Consider the following 19,914-nt stretch of genomic DNA (forward strand, 5'->3'; position numbering starts at 1 on the left):
ACCAGCATCTAACACCATATGTGAGCGCAGCCAAAACCTTGGAGCTGCCACCTCCAAGGCCTGTCTCCTACTGCTCTAAAACTTACCAAACACACAATTGGAGAACCTCACTCCCAAACAGTTCTCTGCTGCTTTATAAAGCCTGCAGGCTGCTTATAAGCCAATGAGAAGTGCACACATAATACACCTAGCTTGCAGTGATAATCAAGCAAAAGCTGAGCAAGTCAGCCAATTAGTAGGAGAGGGCTTCAGTTGCATATAGACAATGGCTATATGACCAGCAGGGGGCACCAGCGTGCAGGATATTCCCTCTCATCTGCCCCCCTCCTAACTAAACTGCATGGGATACTACAATGATTAAAAACAATGGTGCATGAGCCAGCCTGGGGCCCCGGGAACTCTCACTGCCCGGGGCCCCAGAACCAGCATCTAACACCATATGTGAGCGCAGCCAAAACCTTGGAGCTGCCACCTCCAAGGCCTGTCTCCTACTGCTCTAAAACTTACCAAACACACAATTGGAGAACCTCACTCCCAAACAGTTCTCTGCTGCTTTATAAAGCCTGCAGGCTGCTTATAAGCCAATGAGAAGTGCACACATAATACACCTAGCTTGCAGTGATAATCAAGCAAAAGCTGAGCAAGTCAGCCAATTAGTAGGAGAGGGCTTCAGTTGCATATAGACAATGGCTATATGACCAGCAGGGGGCACCAGCGTGCAGGATATTCCCTCTCATCTGCCCCCCTCCTAACTAAACTGCATGGGATACTACAATGATTAAAAACAATGGTGCATGAGCCAGCCTGGGGCCCTGGGAACTCTCACTGCCCGGGGCCCCAGAACCAGCATCTAACACCATATGTGAGCGCAGCCAAAACCTTGGAGCTGCCACCTCCAAGGCCTGTCTCCTACTGCTCTAAAACTTACCAAACACACAATTGGAGAACCTCACTCCCAAACAGTTCTCTGCTGCTTTATAAAGCCTGCAGGCTGCTTATAAGCCAATGAGAAGTGCACACATAATACACCTAGCTTGCAGTGATAATCAAGCAAAAGCTGAGCAAGTCAGCCAATTAGTAGGAGAGGGCTTCAGTTGCATATAGACAATGGCAGAGGGAATATCCTGCACGCTGGTGCCCCCTGCTGGTCATATAGCCATTGTCTATATGCAACTGAAGCCCTCTCCTACTAATTGGCTGACTTGCTCAGCTTTTGCTTGATTATCACTGCAAGCTAGGTGTATTATGTGTGCACTTCTCATTGGCTTATAAGCAGCCTGCAGGCTTTATAAAGCAGCAGAGAACTGTTTGGGAGTGAGGTTCTCCAATTGTGTGTTTGGTAAGTTTTAGAGCAGTAGGAGACAGGCCTTGGAGGTGGCAGCTCCAAGGTTTTGGCTGCGCTCACATATGGTGTTAGATGCTGGTTCTGGGGCCCCGGGCAGTGAGAGTTCCCGGGGCCCCAGGCTGGCTCATGCACCATTGTTTTTAATCATTGTAGTATCCCATGCAGTTTAGTTAGGAGGGGGGCAGATGAGAGGGAATATCCTGCACGCTGGTGCCCCCTGCTGGTCATATAGCCATTGTCTATATGCAACTGAAGCCCTCTCCTACTAATTGGCTGACTTGCTCAGCTTTTGCTTGATTATCACTGCAAGCTAGGTGTATTATGTGTGCACTTCTCATTGGCTTATAAGCAGCCTGCAGGCTTTATAAAGCAGCAGAGAACTGTTTGGGAGTGAGGTTCTCCAATTGTGTGTTTGGTCTGTAATAAATCAATGTATCTTTCCCCTGTCAGACTTGTCAGCCGGTGTCTGGAAGGCTGCCAAGTCCTTCAGTGTTGTGGTTCTGCTATGAACTCCCCCTTCCAGGCCCTCTATGCACACTGCCTGTGTGTTATTTAGGATTAGTGCAGCTTCTCTCTTCTCTCTTATCTTTTACAAGCTGGATAAATCGTCCTCTGAGCTGGCTGGGCTTTCACATACAGAGGAATTACAGACAAGGGCAAAGCTGTTTGCAGGAAGAAAGGAGCAGCCTGAAACTTCAGTGCATGAGAGCAGAAGGGGGAAATAAACACACAAATGATCTCTTGAGATTCAAAAAGAAGGCTGTATACAGCCTGATTGTGTATGGATGTATTTTCTATGTATGGACATGCTGTACATAAACCTACTTCCTGTTTTGGTGGCCATTTTGTTTGTTTATAAACAAACTTTTAAAAACTGTTTTTAACCACTTTTAATGCGGCGGGGAGCGGCGAAATTGTGTCAGAGGGGAATAGGAGATGTCCCCTAACGCACTGGTATGTTTACTTTTGTGCGAATTTAACAATACAGATTCTCTTTAATGTTATGGAATTTTTAAGGATACAGAGGAGGAAGGGTTAGAAATCGTACAGAGTTATATAAGTTATAAATATATATATATATATATATGTATATATATATATATATATATAATATAATAATTAATAAAAAATATAATTTATAAAAAATAAGTCACATGTGTCTAAAACTGCCCACTTCTACCCAGCATGCACCTTGTCATTAGGAAGTCAGCGGCAAACTACCGCACTCAGCAAATTTTACCGACAGCTTTCCGCACCACACCGCACACTTACCGCACACTTACCGACTGCTATCGCACTCTGATTTTTTTTTATGAATTCACTGCAAAAACCCTCATTTACCGCTAGCGGTAATTTCTCGCCCGTCTCTGAACTACCGCACTCATTTTTATGAATTGAGGCTTATAGGTGTATACATCCACAAGAATAGTGTATTGGTTTTCGCGATTGAAATTACAGTGGCCGTGATTTCAATCGCGAAAATAGAGAAAACTAAAAGGTGTAGGGCGACGATTCAGGTGTCGCGGAAAGAGGAGAAAGAGAGCTTTAAAATGATATCCATCTTTCCATAGTTACATTGTAATTTCAATCGCGAAAATAGCCAACACTAAAATGCGTAGGGCATCGGTTTATATATCATTGGAAAGAGGAGAAAGAGAGCTTTAAAATGATATGCAGCTTTCCATAGTTTCTGCACTGCTCGGAGTCCCTTTAAATCTTGAATGAATAGTCCTCACCTGCCGGGACCAGCACTGTATGCGAGGCACTGCTTGCTTGTCATGCCAGGAACACCTAGTGGATGGATTGGGAGCCCCAGCGGGACATTCAAAGATACTTCTGCTCGGGCTCCACAAAATAATGAAGATGGCAGTGGTGGTCATGATTGAATTCACGGCCGCAATTTCAATCGCGAAAATAGCGAAAACTAAAAGGCGTAGGGCGGCGGTTTATATATCATTGGAAAGAGGAGAAAGAGAGCTTTAAAATGATATTAATCTTTCCATAGTTTCTGCACTGCTCGGAGTCCCTTTAAAGGAAAAGAAGGAGGAAAAAAGAAAGGAAGAAAGGAGTAAAATAAGAATAAAAGGAGAAGGATGAAGGAAGAAGAAAAAAAATTAAAGAAGAAACTTTAAGAGAATCTGTATTGTTAAAATCGCACAAAAGTAAACATACCAGTGCGTTAAGGGACATCTCCTATTACTTTCTGTCACAATTTCGCCGCTCCTCGCCGCATTAAAAGTGGTTAAAAACAGTTTTAAAAAGTTTGTTTATAAACAAACAAAATGGCCACCAAAACAGGAAGTAGGTTGATGTACAGTATGTCCACACATAGAAAATACATCCATACACAAGCAGGCTGTATACAGCATTCCTTTTGAATCTCAAGAGATCATTTGTGTGTTTCTTTCCCCCTGCAGCTATCTTCCACTGAAGTGTCAGGCTGTTTCTTCCTGCAGAGTGCAGACAGCTCTGCCTGTATGTAATTCCTCAGTATGTGAAAGCCCAGCCAGCTCAGAGGAGGATTTATCCAGCTTGTAAAAGATAAGAGAGAAGCGGCCCTAATCCAAATACACAGGCAGTGTGCAGAGAGGGGCCTGGAAGGGGGAGATGCATCACAGAACCACAACACTGAAGAACTTGGCAGCCTTCCAGACACAGGCCTGACAAGTCTGACAAGAGAGAGATAAGTTGATTTATTACAGAGATGGTGATAGTAGAAAGTGCTGCAGTAAGCCAGAACACATTAGAATAGATTTTGGAACTTGTAGGATGATAAAAAACAGGATGCAATTTTTGTTACGGAGTCTCTTTAACTCTGAATCCAAATTTTTACAGGCAAATAGTTATTTGCCAGGAACTGATTTGTCCATCCCTATTTTTGTAAATTTATTTCATTAAAATCATTGTGCGACCAGCTTCCGGGTTATCTTTAGTCTTGTTTTAAGATCTCTACAACTCAACAGTTTACTTTGCACTTTGAAGAACAGAGAGGTTCACTTACAGGACGGCAGTGTCGGGCTGCAGTTGTACGTTGTGCAGCATCCTGCTGCTACTTTCACTTTGATTCCTTCATGCGTGGCTATGCTGCCATCTGCAGTGCAGAGGCTTTTGCGTTTACATGACATTTCATAGTAGACTGAATAATTAGTAGAGTAATCTATGAGAACATAAATTGCATTAGTCTATGTACTGAAAAAGAACAGGGCTCAAAGTATAAATTACAATCTTATAGGCCACATTTCATTTTCCAAAAGGGCAAATTAAGAAGAACAAAATATTAAAAAAATCAGCCATACCTCCTTCTCAACCTACCAATACAAATATAACAGTTTCTATATCTGATGTATTGCACCCAGATTTTTTAAATTGTATTTGCTCCTTTGTGGCTAGGATTTTATCTAGTGCTCTCCCTCTTCCCCTATTAGTGATCTTAACACACAGCTTGTTGGTGTGTTCACATGACACATATCCAGGTACTAGCAGCTCCCTTGCAGGATTAGTTAGATGCAGTATCTGTCCCAGGGAGGACGTTAAGGATATGTGCTCCTGTTCCTTAGATAGTGTGAGCCTGCGCAGGCAGGCAGGCAGCCTTTTGACCATTGTTTAGGTTTGCATGCTGCAGGACTCTGGAAAGGAGACCTTCTGTCAGTTTTGCAGCTTGTGCTTGCTGAGGAATTTGCATACGTTGTCATGCAAATTGCCTGGCCACATTCATTGGAGGCGTGTACTATAAGTACTATGTGTTTCCCACAATGCTTGGCTGGTCATAAGGATTCCTTCCTGTGAAACACTCCTGGAGGAGTGTCAGCCTTACTCTTTGTTTAAAGATCTTAGAGTAATTTCTGAAACTGCGCTAGGCAGGTTTCTCTAGTGCAGTTAGGATTGCTTATCTGTTTTGTTTGTTCTGTTGCGATTGTCCTGTCCCAGCGGTGGTCGACAGGAAATCGTTCTGATCTCTGTTCTTGGAGTATAGCTGGTGCAGCGGTTGCTACCAACTATCTCTTCTGATCTGTCTCACTTGGATCGCACTAGCATCTTGCGCTAGCGCTGTGGATCCTTCTGTTCTGTCTCCTTGGATCGCACTAGCCACTTTCCGCTAGTGCTGTGGATCCTTCTGTTCTGCCTTCCTGGATTGCACTAGCATCCTGCGCTTGTGCTGTGGATCCTTCTGTTCTGCTACTCTGTCTGCCTGGATCGCACTCGCCTAGCGCTAGTGCTGTGGATCCTTCTGTTCTGCTACTCTGTACCTGGATCGCACTAGCATCCTGCGCTAGTACTGTGGATCCTTCTGTTCTGTCTTCCTGGATCGCGCTGGCCACTTTCGCTAGTGCTGTGGATCCTATCTCTCGCCTGTCCCTGTTTTCGTGTGTCTGTCTTGTCTGCTACGAACGCTTGCTGGAGGCTCGGTGAGGTAACCGTTAAGCAAGCGCTCGCGTCCTCTGTTACATGTTTGTCTGTCAATGGTTAGTTAGGCGTGCTTGTCTCTATTGTGCTTATCACGTTGAGACCGCGCATGAACGCGTGCACTGTTGCGAATGAGTGCGGTGTTCGCGTTCAGTTAGCGTTTGTTATTTTCCGTGTCTCCTCATTGTATGATTTGCTGTGCCTTTGCTATCCTCGTATTCTGTTCTGATCTGCCTTGTGTCACTTTTGGCAATCGCCTTTCTTGCGGTTGCGTTTCTGTTTCGTATCTGCTGTTGTGTGTGCGCTGTCGCGGGGTGGCGACTAGATTGGCGCACACACATACAACCTGTCCCTTTGCTCGTTCTCAATCGCAATCGCTTCTCTTGCGATTGCGTTCTGCGCTTCGTACAATTCCTGTCTGGTATTTGTGGAGGTACAGAGGATTGGTTCCTCTGCACTCCTCAGCGCCATCTGCCGACAGGAATTTCCCTCTACGGGTGTGTAGCACCTTTTGCTGGGTTCCTGCAATTATACACTTTTGGAGGATTTCCACCGTATCAGCGCATGCGTTGTGCGCTGATCACGGAGAAAGTTCCACAATCGTTACAGATAGGTTTTGATGCGCTGAATGCGTGCATGTTTGTGCTATGCATGTTACAGGGCCAGTGTTAGGACACATACGACACTGGGCTACCTCTACGCGGTGTATGTGACTACACAAGAGACTTTATTCTTGTAATGAAGATCCCAGATTTTAATTTAGCTGTAGGGACAGCATTGATTGCTGCATGATTTTTGTAAGTGGATTCGCATGAGGATTTGCATGAGTGTGCGGAAGTTCATTTTGATGTTTTAAAATTGCAATGCACGTACGAATGCCATTGACTGCTATCAAGTGTGGGCAGTCTATGGTGTATGATATGTGGACAATGTGTGTGCAGAAATGCAAATAAAAAAAATTGTACATGGGAAAATGGTCATTTTTTCCACGGACACAAATGTGGCCTTTACTTACCTAATTTTCAAAATTATGATCGAACTTAGGAAAGTTTCATCAAAACTACATGAGTTGGTAGCTTACAAAACACCCCCTTTTGAATAGCCCTGGCTGGTAACTTTCCATAATGGTGACACTTGTGGCCTTTTTCTGCTGTCTAGACTCTTTGGAGTAGATCCGAGATAAACTTTTACTCATTGCATAATTGTGTTCCTTACATATAGTTTATAGGGTATTTTTTTTTGGTTTATTTTAATACCCCAATTCTCTATAAACTAAACAAGCCTCGCCCCCAGCTCCTCCAGCGCCTAGGCACTCTGAGACCCATGTAGCAAGGGCTTATGGGAGCTCAGTCTAGGCATGAGGGGGAAAAGGTGTTGCTAGCCAGAGATTTCAGAGGCAGAGGGTAAGAGGGAGGAGGAGAGGGGAGTGACGTTTTTTACAGGCTGAGGGCTGGAGATGCAGAACAGCTTGCCTGTGTGTAGTGATCACAATCAGAACATGGCTTCTCTGATTGTATCACAGGAATAAATAATCATATACTGTTGAAGCTGTTTGCAGCTAGATTTAGACCTCTTTCCCTCTAAGACGTTGCGTTAGATGCGACGTTAAGGTTGCATAACGTGCCCCTAACGCAACGCATGGTGGCGTTGAAGTTGGACGTCAGATTGAGCCGCGTTATGCGGCTCGTGATGCCGTGATGCATACTTTTTGACGCATGCTGACCATGTGGTCCCGCCAGCCACTCCAGGAAGTAAACACTGAACGTCACACAGTGCAGTGAATATTAATTAGCCATGTGACTGGCCGCAATAGCGGACTCTCCCCTCCTCCTCCAACATTACTGAGCATGTGCAAACAGTCTAACGCGGCTTAGCCGTGAATAACGTACTGCATGCAGTACTTTCACTTAACGTGCAGCGTTACAATGTAACGCAACGTGGGCACTGTGAACAGCCCATTGATTTTTCATTACTGTGCGTTGGGCTGCGTTACAGGCTGCTCTAACGTGCGCCCGTAATGTCCTGTGAAAGCAGCCTTACTGTGTAAACGATCTAAACTTTAGATAAGATATGTAGACAAGTTACTTGTTAAGGGTGTTGTAGAGTTGAGGCCTATGTCTTGTGAATTATTTTTAGCGACAAACTGAATCAAAAGCAATACACTTTTTCTTTTCATGTATTCTGCTTAAAACTATATGCTTGTAAAAAGACAACAAAGTAACAGAATTTAAAATTGAATACATAAATTGCTACATTTGGGACTCAGATTTTTAAATATGTATGCCATGATGATATATTACTGTTATTTTTATAAATAAGGGATTGTAATTATTGCTAGGGTGCAATGAGAATACACAACACAGAAAAAATACACCTTTATTTCCAAATAATATATTGTCCCCACACATTGTACTGGTAACATAATATAAATGTGATAGCCAGGTCAAACCTGCAAATAAAATGTGTGGGTTTTATCTACAGTTGCATTGTTTATTTTAAAACTATAGTGGAATGAAATGGAGAAATAGTGTGTGTTTCCCCCCCAGTTTTACTTTTTAAAGAGGCACTTAAGCCAAACTTTTTTTTCAAAAGGGACACTGTGCACAATAGAGGAGGCTGATAAGACACTTACTGCAGTGTTGGTTTGCTTATGCAGTCCTCCGTGTCCCAGTAATCCTCCCTGACAGCCAGTCCTGTCGGCGCCTGACGGCGAATGACCCAGGATGATAAAAACATTAATCATCCCTCCCTCGCTGGGTCCTACTGCCGCCGTGCCGCTGCCTATACTGCACTGTGGTAGTTCCTCATTCTGAGAAACGTGTGCACGGGGCGGGCGCGCGTGTGCACGGGGCGGGCACACGCGTGCACGGCGCGATTTGCATAGAATAGAATCGTGCACTGTATAAATATATTGTCCAGCACTGGAGTGTTTGCGCATGCCCCGCCTATGTCTCGGGAACAGCGCTGTGTGGAAACTATGCTTGTGCACTGAAGCAGACAAGGCAGTGCACGAGCGAGCGCATGAAGAGGCGTGGCGTGAATAAGCGCTGGCTGACCCGGAAATAGTGCCGGGCACCAGCGCCATTTTTAATAAATTATAAATGTTAGAGCTGCCGATAACAGCGTAAATACAGGCTCCACAGCGGCGCAACATAGGCGGAATTGAAGAGCACACAAACAGGAATAAGGTAATACTTTTATATTTAAAATCAATTTTGGCTTAAGGTTCGCTTTAAGATGCATAAAAAATAAAGTAATTACTAAAAAAATTGCCCTCAAAAAAGCTAATTTGTCCCAAAACCGCTAATAATACTTACACTTACCCCTAACCCTACACAACTAATGGTTGTTCAATGTAATCATTACTACTGACTGCACCCTCCAGGCTGATGTTTAGCCTTAAAGGGCAACTGTAGTGAGAAGGGATATAGAGGCTGCCATATTTATTTCCTTTTAAGCAATACCAGTTGCCTGGCAGCCCTATTGATCTCTTTGGCTTTATGTGGGGAGGATATACAGGTCACACAGGCGACCACTGCAAGCATGCCCATGGCCTCTATTCCACCAAGTGTGGCCAACATAATCCCCCCCAACATAGCAACTGTGGCCGCAATCCCCTGCATCCCCAACTACAGGTGTGGACAGAGTGAACACTTCTCCCATAATAGCAAGGTGTGGCCAGTATAAAAAAACCCTTATTAAAGATGGCCTGTATAACTCCCCCCTCCCCCCTTCCCTTGGTGATTGTGGTTAGAATAAAAAAATGAATGACAAAAACAAAAGAAACAAAAACAAAAAAACCCAGACCAAATATACCCCCCCCCCCCCCCCCCCACACACACACACACACACACACCTTTTCATTATAAAATTGTATTATTATTTTTTTCAATTTCCCTCTGTATTTTGACTAAATGCCACAGGTAGGTAGGCTGGGTTAGTGGCAACTTACCTGATGCAATAACTTACCTGATTTAATTTGTGTGTATGAAGCCCCACACAGATAGCCAGAAGGACAAGAACGAGTGGGTCCTGTACATGATTCTGATGTGGTAGAATTGCAGGTTGTGCAAGACAGCGATTGACCTATAAAAAAATAAAAATAAAATAAAAGAATGGCCATCAGAGTAGTAAACATGGGTTCTCTGTAATCTGTTAAGAAAAGGTGGGGGGAAAGGCTGCGCGTCCCTAAACACATGCTGCAATTGAATGGTTAATCGCACAGGCATACACCGCCTCTGCTAGACTGAAAAATGCATGCCCTGCATCCAAGACAAGTGCAAACATGTATTAATAAAGCTGCTCCCAAGGTTTTAAATTTAGGTTAGGTCACTTGCCCGGAGGTTTTAACCACTATTCAGGCCTTATATTCATTGGGAGCCATGGCTGTTTCCAGTTCAGCCATGGTTCCTGTTATGCTGAGTGGCCACAGCCGGAATCCCCAAGACATGCCATGCACGGCTACAGTGATTTGGCTGTGTGCTGCAGAAATCTGCAGCATGCTGTCCAAATTCACACCAAAGTGTGATCTGGAAGGCAAGTCACTAGAAACATAGGCAGCATTTCCCCGTGCAGCTTGCAAGTGGCGAAACACTGCAAATTCCGCACAGAATCAAGCTCAGTGAAAATAGGCCCTAAGTCAAGGAGAATTAAGAAAGTGTGGTCTCATAAAAAAAAAAAAATTGTCTGGCAAAAGAGTTTTTTTCAAGTTCACTAGTGCCTAAAGCTAAATACTATTGCCGCCCATTGAGGATCGAAAAATGATCCCTCAGTTGAAAATATGGAGCCTGATGCTGTACAGATGCAAACTGTTGCTATGAAGAGGGGCAGAGGAACAATGATCAGCACATGACACATGTCGGCACATGACACAAGTTTCCTGCAGGTGAGGGGAGCAAAAATAACAATGCAATTAGTTCTGCCTGGGCATCAAGGGTTCCTTGGATCCTTAAAGAGGACCTCTAGAGTAAACACTAAAATCCAGCAGCCTGGAAGTAAAAGAAAGTTATATTTATCCGAAAAGCCTTGTACCGCGATGCCGTCCCGAAGTCCCTGCATCACCCGTCCGGCGCCTGGGCCCGCCTCCTCTCTTATCCCGGAGAAAAACCCCAAGCTATTTATTGTAGTAAATAGCTTGGCGTTTTTCTCTGTGGAGAAAGAGGAGGCGGGGCCAGGCGCCGGATGTCTGGTAATGCAGGGAGTACAGGATGGCATTGCGGGACAAGGCTTCTCGGGTAAATATAACTTTCTTTTAATTGCAGGCTGCAGATTTTAGTATTTACTCGTCTGGAGGTCCTCTTTAAAGAGGATCTGTATTGTAAAAAAATGCCCCTGGAGAGTAGGGGGAAGCCTCTGGATCCAATTGAGGCTTCCCCTGTCCTACTCTGTCCCACAGCGGCAGCGATAGAGTTCCCTGAATGGCGGGTATGTAAATATCTGCGCAGGCGCAGTAGTGGCTCTAGGCTCCGAAATAGGCGGAAATACCCGATCGCTGTCGGGTCCGCTCTACTGTGCAGGTGCAAGTCTCCTGCACCTGTGCAGTAGAGCGGGCCCAACTGAGATCGGCTAGTCCGCCTATTTCTGAGAAGAGAGCTGCAACAGCGCTCCCTCTGGAACAGGGAAAGGTAAATATTGCACAGCCTGACAAATTGTCGGCTGTGCATTCCGCGGGCTGCAGCGAGACCGACGTGGGATGGAGGAGGACGGGGGAAGCCTCCATATTATCCAGAGCCTCCCCCCTCCCTAGGTGAGTACCCCCCAGGGGCATTTTTTTTCAATACAGAGTCTCTTTAAGGGATATCTGGTGTACTCTGTACAAACACTAGATAGGCGAATGATCATTGGTGGAATTAGTCGTTATTGGTCGGTTTGGACTACCTTTATCTAATGTGTTTTAGTACTTTATGTTTTAGCACCATAATGATGAAGTAGATAGCAGTCTTGACTTGCAGAGTGGCTGAAGCTGCACCAGAATACTATGTGCTTGGAGTTTGTATGTTCTCGTATTTAAATGCCTTTTCTCCAGTACAATGGTTTCCCCCTTAAAAATAAGCAGCTAGGTTAATAAGTTTCCCCCTCCCCTCCCAAAAAATTGTCTTAGACTATGATAGTTTTATGACTATGATAGGAGTTAGACTGTGAGCCCCTCTGAGGGACAGGCAGTAACCGTATTCCTTTACAATCGCTAGGGAAGATGTCAGTGCTATATAGAAAATGATTGTGAGCCCCTCTGAGGGACAGGGGGTAACCGTATTCCTTTACAATCGCTAGGGAAGAAGATATCAGTGCTATATAGAAAATGATTAAAATGAAATGGGGCACTAGGCAAGATAGTAATTTTTGCCTACCACTGATGGTCACCTGGCCCTTTAGTAAGATTTGGTGGGGGCTAGCATCTACCAGCCCCTAGACTCTCTCCAGGCCCTAGGCAACTACCTAGACTTGCCTTGTGGATGATCAGGCTGTGGTGCTATATAAATACAGAATAATGATGTGTACAATCATGCAGACATAGAAGATGATGCAAAATATGCCTTTTGCTAGTAATAAAAAATATGTGCACTTAGGGCTCATTTGCACTGTTTGTGTTATTAATGTGCCCAATCTGTATGCCATCTCAGATGAGGCCTTACCAATTTCACAAATTACCGATTTCTGATTACCGATCTCCGGGGAAAGTCTTTTTTGTAATCTTGTTAATAAAGTTAGTTCATTATTATTAGAGATGAGCGTAATGACATAATTACGATTTCGCGAAATTTCGCGTAATTAGTGTAATTACGATTATGGGCGTAAGTACATAATCGTAATGAAGAAGGATTTCGCGAAATTTCGCGTAAGCGTAATTTTCGCGTAATTTTCGTATTACAATGGGTATTTGTTCATGCCGTAATTTCGCATTAAACGCTACCGTAATTTCGTGTTAAACCGTAATGCTCCGTATAATGTAAAAAAGCCGCCGACTTTAAGGGTTAATAGCAAAGCCCCCTTAAATGCTAAGAGCCTCAAATTTGGAGAATATATTAAGAAGATCAGAAGGAATAAGAGGAAACATTTTTTTTAAAAAAAGACCTTATAGTTTTTGAGAAAATTGATGTTAAAGTTTCAAAGTAAAAATGTATACATTTAAAAACCCTCCGACTTTAACGGTTAATAGCAAAGCCTGCTTAAAGTTTAGGAACACCAAATTCCTAGGGTATATTAAGGGGATCAGTGGGAATAAGAGGAAATTTTTTTTTTCAAAAAGACCTTATTGTTTTTGAGAAAATTGATTTTTGAAGTTTCAAGGGCAAAAATGTCTTTTAAATGCGGAAAATATCAAGGTTTTTTTGCAGAGGTAACAATAGTGTATTATTTTCATAGATTCCCCCAAGTGGGAAGAGTTTTACTTACTTCGTTCTGAGTGTGGGAAATATAAAAAAAAAAACGACGTGGGGTCCCCCCTCCCAGACCTCTTTAACCCCTTGTCCCCCATGCAGGCTGGGATAGCCAGAATGCGGAGCACCGGCCGCGTGGGGTTCCGCACCCTGACTATACCAGCCCGCATGGTCCATGGATTGGGGGGGTCTCGGAAGGGGAGGGGCAGCCAAGCTTTCCCCTCCCCCTCCGAGCCCTTGTCCAATCCAAGGACAAGGGGCTCTTCTCCACCTCCGATGGGCGGTGGAGGTGGAGGCCGCGATTTCCTGGTGGGGGGGTTCATGGTGGAATCTGGGAGTCCCCTTTAAAAAGGGTCCCCCAGATGCCCCTCCCAGGAGAAATGAGTATAGAGGTACTTGTACCCCTTACCCATTTTCTTTAAGAGTTAAAAGTAAATAAACACACAAACACTTAGAAAAAGTATTTTAATTGAACAAAAAAAATAACCACGAAAAAAGTCCTTTAATATTCTTAATTAACCATTAATACTTACCTGTCCCTTTAAATAAATGATCCCTCGAAATAGCCTCGGAAATGTTCTATCAGTTACAATGTAACAAAGTTATTACAATGTAACAACTTTGTTACATTGTAACTACGCCGCACCCGACGTCACTCGCCGCTCAGCCGCCGCATACGCGTCTGCGCTGCACGGACCCGACAGAGCTCTGAGCTATATAGCTCAGAGCTCTGAGAAGCATCTTTGAATTTGGGCTCCAAGGAGCCCCATTGGTCCTTAGCAGACCAATGGGGTTCCTTCTGATTTGAAGGAACCCCATTGGTCTGCTAAGGACCAATGGGGCTCCTTGGAGCCCAAATTCAAAGATGCTTCTCAGAGCTCTGAGCTATATAGCTCAGAGCTCTGTCGGGTCCGTGCAGCGCAGACGCGTATGCGGCGGCTGAGCGGCGAGTGACGTCGGGTGCGGCGTAATTACAAATTATGTAACAAAGTTGTTACATTGTAATAACTTTGTTACATTGTAACTGATAGAACATTTCCGAGGCTATTTCGAGGGATCATTTATTTAAAGGGACAGGTAAGTATTAATGGTTAATTAAGAATATTAAAGGACTTTTTTCGTGGTTATGTTTTTTGTTCAATTAAAATACTTTTTCTAAGTGTTTGTGTGTTTATTTACTTTTAACTCTTAAAGGAAATGGGTAAGGGGTACAAGTACCTCTATACTCATTTCTCCTGGGAGGGGGGGTGGGCATCTGGGGGACCCCTTTTTAAAGGGGACTCCCAGATTCCACCATGAACCCCCCCCCCCCCCCCCCCCAGGAAATCGCGGCCTCCACCTCCACCGCCCATCGGAGGTGGAGAAGAGCCCCTTGTCCTTGGATTGGACAAGGGCTCGGAGGGGGAGGGGAAAGCTTGGCTGCCCCTCCCCTTCCGAGACCCCCCAATCCATGGACCATGCGGGCTGGTATAGTCAGGGTGCGGAGCCCCACGCGGCCAGTGCTCCGCATTCTGGCTATCCCAGCCTGCATGGGGGACAAGGGGTTAAAGAGGTCTGGGAGGGGGGACCCCACATCATTTTTTTTTATATTTCCCACACTCAGAATGAAGTAAGTAAAACTCTTCCCACTTGGGGGAATCTATGAAAATAATACACTATTGTTACCTGTGCAAAAAAACCTGACATTTTCCGCATTTAGAAGACATTTTTGCCCTTGAAACTTAAAAATCGATTTTCTCAAAAACTATAAGGTCTTTTTGAAAAAAAAATTTTTCCTCTTATTCCCACTGATCCCCTTAATATACCCTGGGAATGTTGTGTTCCTAAACTTTAAGCAGGCTTTGCTATTAACCGTTAAAGTCGGCGGGTTTTTAAATGTATACATTTTTACTTTGAAACTTTAACATCGATTTTCTCAAAAACTATAAGGTCTTTTTGAAAAAAAAAATTTCCTCTTATTCCTCCTGATCTCCTTAATATATTCTCCAAATTTGAGGCTCTTGGCATTTAAGGGGGCCTTGCTATTAACCCTTAAAGTCAGCGGCTTTTTTACATTATACGGAGCGTTACGATTTAACGCGAAATTACGGTAGCGTTTAATGCGAAATTACAGCATGAACGAAACGCGAAATTACGCGTTGAAAATTACGCTTACGGTATTTTCAATTACGATTTTAATGGCAATTACGCTACCGTAATGTCGCATCGTAATCGCAAATTTCGCATGCGTAATTATAGTAATGCGAAATTACGAAAATTTCGGCTCAATACCGTACCCCTGAGTATTTGACCAATCAGAGAATAGAGAATTTTTCTGTGTTAATCGGAATAAAATACCAAAGATATTTTAGGCCAATCACAAAGCTAAGAAATACTGGGTAGCATCCAAGGAGAATTCTGCATTCTCTGATTGGTCCAAATGCTTCCACGTTTTGTGATTAGGCTAAAATTACCGAATTGCAGTAATGTGGCATTTCCAGCAACATTTGATTTCCAAGACCCATTTCGGACTGGAAATTTCAACCCTGTAGAGTCCGAATGAGCATCCATTATGATAACAGAAAAGTCCATTGATGTACGCAATTTTCCTTGGGGTTCTATAGAAATGCGACCCTCGACACCCACATTATAAAGTATCCCTATCTTATTAGCCCTATCTATCTATCTATCTATCTACCGTATATCCTCAAATATAAGTCGACTCCAATATTTGAGCCTCTTAAAAAAATGTTATTGACTCAAGTATAAGTCTACCCAGCAAAGTTAATGGCTGTACTTGGGGCCAGGAAGAATCAACTGCTGCACTTGTTGACCAGGAGGGTTTAATGACTGGACTGCATAAAGTATTGCAGCCATTAACTTTAGGTGCAGCCAATAACTAACTCCTCTATGGCCCCAAGTGCAGCAATTATTCAGTCCCCTCCCCCCCCCCCCCCCCTGCAGGCCCAGTATCTTCTTCCCTGCCCCTTTCCTTGTTAATTGTTGTGGCCAGGACTTTCAGCCCTGTGTTTTCTTGGTATTTCCTTTATAAAGAAAGTGTCACTTACTACTGAGTAAATTGCTGCAAATGGGAATTTCTCTAAAAGTACACACATTACTCAGTGTGCTCAGTGTTGCTCATGACTCATGTATAAGTCAACCCCTATACTTTTACTCAGGGAGTCAGACCTACATTTCTAGACTTATAGTGGAGTATATTCAGGGTCTTATTGTATTCATGCATTTGCTAAATTAAATAATAAACATTCTATCAACAACAGAAATTTCATTTTTTCAAAAAAAGTTTGTAAAATGCTTACAAGATGCTGCACAGGTCAAGATGATTAGAATCCCCAAAACAGGTGACATGACTGCCGAGTGGAGTGAACTGGATTCTGTCTCACAAACGGAGGGAGAATTTTGGTAGAACACAATTTATACTGTTTACATACGAGTAGTATATGTGGTCACATAGTGGATGTGGTCAGTGGATGTGGATATTGAATCAGGACATGCAGATGTGTGCGTGTGTTATATAACCACAGAAGAATAGCAGCACCTTTGAGTTTCATTTCCTCAGGGAAATGTTTTATGAAATTATTGCAGCAATGTCAGAAGGGGAAATGCAAATAGGGATCTCACTTTCCAACGTTAGATTTTTAAGCACAGGAATAGGATACTTAATCTTCCAAAGTGTTTAGTGTAATAGAAATACACCTTGTACGTTTTTAGATATAAGACATGTCACGTGAACAATTTTTGGCTTGCTGTGGCTAGTGATGGAAGAAATTCAACAAGAAAAGGATAAAGTATGCAATGGACATGCTGAGGGTACCTTTAGAAACTTTATTTAAAATATACAGTTTAATATTACAATGCACAAAGCCCACCACTATAAAATCAGCCCAATAGCCAAAGGTCAGCTAGTCCCAAACATCCGTTTTTCATCTCGATCTCATACTTACTTTCTGGTTAGAGGGAATGTGGCCATTAACTAGTTTGCCACTAAGGGGTTTTTCAGCTTATGGACCAGAGCAATTTTCATATTTCAGCGCTCCTCTCTTTCATTCGCCAATAACATTATCGTTCCGCTTGTTTTCTGCATTTCGGACTGGAAACTAGGGTTACCAGGTTAGTGCTGCTGGCAGCCAGGTGCAGTGGACACCCCTTGTTCAACACCCTCTTACTCAGGAACGGTGCATCACACCTATGCGGGGCGTAATGAAAATAAAAGCTAAGATTCTCAGCTTTTCAACAATATGTAGCATTCTAAAGGGGAAAACATATATTTTAAACAGGGCAGTCAAAATTGGTAACTGGTATAATGCGTAGCTACCGTCCCCCCCCCCCCCCCCAAAAAAAAGTTACCAAATTCAACTATGAAAGAATAAAAAAGCCTTTAGGGCCCTTTTCCACCAGCGCGTTTGCAGTGCATAGCATAGCAAAATCGCGACCGCAAACGTCGGGGAATCGCCGGTAATTGCGATTCAGCAATCGCTAGCGTTCAGCGTGAACGCTAGCGACTGCTAGTGGAAAAGGGCCCTTAGCCAGGAATTTTGGCTAAAAGTTAACATAGAAGCAGCAAAATTCTATTCACAACCAAAAATCTTGTGGCTCAGTGCACACTTAGCAGAAACGCTAGATTGCGGAAAACGCAGCGTTTTTGCTGCTAATGGAAGTCTATGAGCCGCAGGAAAAAACGCATATAAAAAACGCACGTGCGTTTTGTATGCTTTTTGAAACATGCATTTTTAAATGCTGGTTTTGTTGCATAATTATATTCAAAAACACATCAAAAAGCACATAATGAAAGTCAATGGGAATGCAATGTATTGTGTTTTGTATGTGATTTTTTTCATGCGTTTTTATATGCATTTTTTTTTATTATTTCTGGTGTATCTCCACTTCCAATTGAAAAATGCATGGAAAACGCATACAGAATGCATATGCGTTTTGTACACACAAAACGCTAGAAAACCGCATATGAAGAAAAAAGGCAAACACACAAAAAACGAGAGCGTGTCCTAGTGGCTGCAGCTCTGGCACCTTGAGTCCGCCAGGAGAAAAGCGCAATATAAATATTATTTGTCTTGTCTTGTCTTGTATTTGCACCACCTCTCTGATAGTCTTGGAGACAAGGATAGCTGACCAATCCAAACAGGCTTTGTAAACAACAATTAACCAATCTCCAGTAAGGTCATCACTTACTGTGATTGGCTGCTTGTTGTATAATGAATACCATATACAGTACAGCACCAGTATCTGAACCTGTTTAAGAAGTATATCACCAGTACATGCAATACAGTATAAAAATGTCCAAAAGTCAAGAGGCAGTGGTGCTCATCCAGATTTCGGATATCCAAACTACCCAGATAATCCAAACTTTTTCCACTATCTGAATATTGAATAGCAATTCGGATATTTTTTTCAATCCAAATTGACTATTTGGGCAAACTCGGATTTCCCTTCTGAAATCCAAAATCCAGCCGGTTTTGGGTGGTTCAAGCCCACCAGCCCAGGAGAGAGAGAGAGAGAGAGAGAGAGAGAGAGGGAGAGAGAGAAAGAGAGAGATGTGTTAAATGAATCTACATGGCTATCCAGAGTTCTCTTTCTTACTTTGTCTGCTTACTCTTTTTTTTTACTCTCTGTCTGCTGTTGTAGTGCGAGGAAGGGCCCAGCACACTGTATTATACCAGTGCATATCTTTCCACTGTATTCGTGTGATTGAACTTACTAAAGCATAGCTCTCTTTGTGTGTGACACTGCATAGATACAGCCCACAGTTCCAGCTGACATTTCTAGTCCGTCCGCCAACACACTGTATTACTAGTGCATATCTTTCTACTTTATTTGTGTGACTACACACTGTATTATACCAGTGCATATCTTTCCAATGTATTTGTGTGACAGCACACTATATGATACCAGTATATATCTTTCCACTGTATTTGTGTGATTGAACTTACTAAAGCATAGCTCTCTTTGTGGGTGACACACTGCATACAACCCACAGGGACAGTTAGCTAGGCTGTTCTTTATTGCTGAAAGCACCCCAAAACAAAAGTTCTTTTGAGGGCTCATATTGTTTTATTTTGTGTGTGTGTGTGTGTGTGTGTGTGTGTGTGTGTGTGTGTGTGTGTGTGTGTGTGTGTGTGTGTGTGTGTGTGTGTGACGCACTGCATACAGGCCAGACTACAGTCACTGCTGGTCTTTGTAGTTCTAATATCTTCTTCTATCTATTAAAAGCCAGCACACTGTCTATCATCATAAGCTGTGCTTAGCTTGCAACTGTATCTGTGTTACGCTCGGTGGTATATTCTCCACAGTCAGCATGTAATGCATAACTTGACGTGAAGGAGAAACACACGCAAGCACAAGGAACCAGGATATCCCCAGTGATAGTGCGAACGCACTAGCGGAGGAAAGGACTGACTCGAGTAGGAGTCAGGAGATGTGGCGCACAGTGCAGGCGTAGATCCGAGCAACCACAAACAATACTAAACAATAGTGGCTCAGCGCAAAGTAGCGCTGCCGCTGAGCGCATAAACCCGAACTCAGAAGATCAGGACAGGTAGGCAGAATGAACGCTTGTTAAACTAGTCACTGACTCAGTAACAGCAAGCGCCCATAAACAGGACAGACTGAAATGAGGTAGCCAATCGTGAACGCAGCGATGGCGTACCTCACAAGGACAGGACAGAATAGTCAGGAAACAGCAGAATCAAAGGCAGGCAAACGTAATCCATACAAATATACAAAAGATATGATATTCCTAGTGTATTACAATTACAGCTATCAATGAAACTACAA

At 43.4% G+C, this 19,914-nt stretch overlaps 1 protein-coding gene across 1 annotated transcript in view; it reads right to left on the bottom strand.

Moving 5' to 3' along the window:
* Positions 1-16,500, bottom strand: part of LOC137522942 (uncharacterized) — a 35,724-nt gene extending 19,224 nt beyond the window's left edge. Inside the window, exons 1-3 of the mRNA XM_068243101.1 lie at positions 16,425-16,500; positions 9,719-9,835; positions 4,347-4,502 (exon numbers count right to left, since the gene is read on the bottom strand). Of these exons, the coding sequence (XP_068099202.1) occupies positions 4,347-4,502; positions 9,719-9,835; positions 16,425-16,473 (322 nt within the window). The 5' untranslated portion in view covers positions 16,474-16,500. The remainder of the gene's footprint in view (positions 1-4,346; positions 4,503-9,718; positions 9,836-16,424) is intronic.
* Between the last annotated feature and the right edge of the window lie 3,414 nt (positions 16,501-19,914).

Source organism: Hyperolius riggenbachi, chromosome 6 (genome assembly GCF_040937935.1).
Source record: "Hyperolius riggenbachi isolate aHypRig1 chromosome 6, aHypRig1.pri, whole genome shotgun sequence".
Lineage (NCBI taxonomy): Eukaryota > Metazoa > Chordata > Amphibia > Anura > Hyperoliidae > Hyperolius > Hyperolius riggenbachi.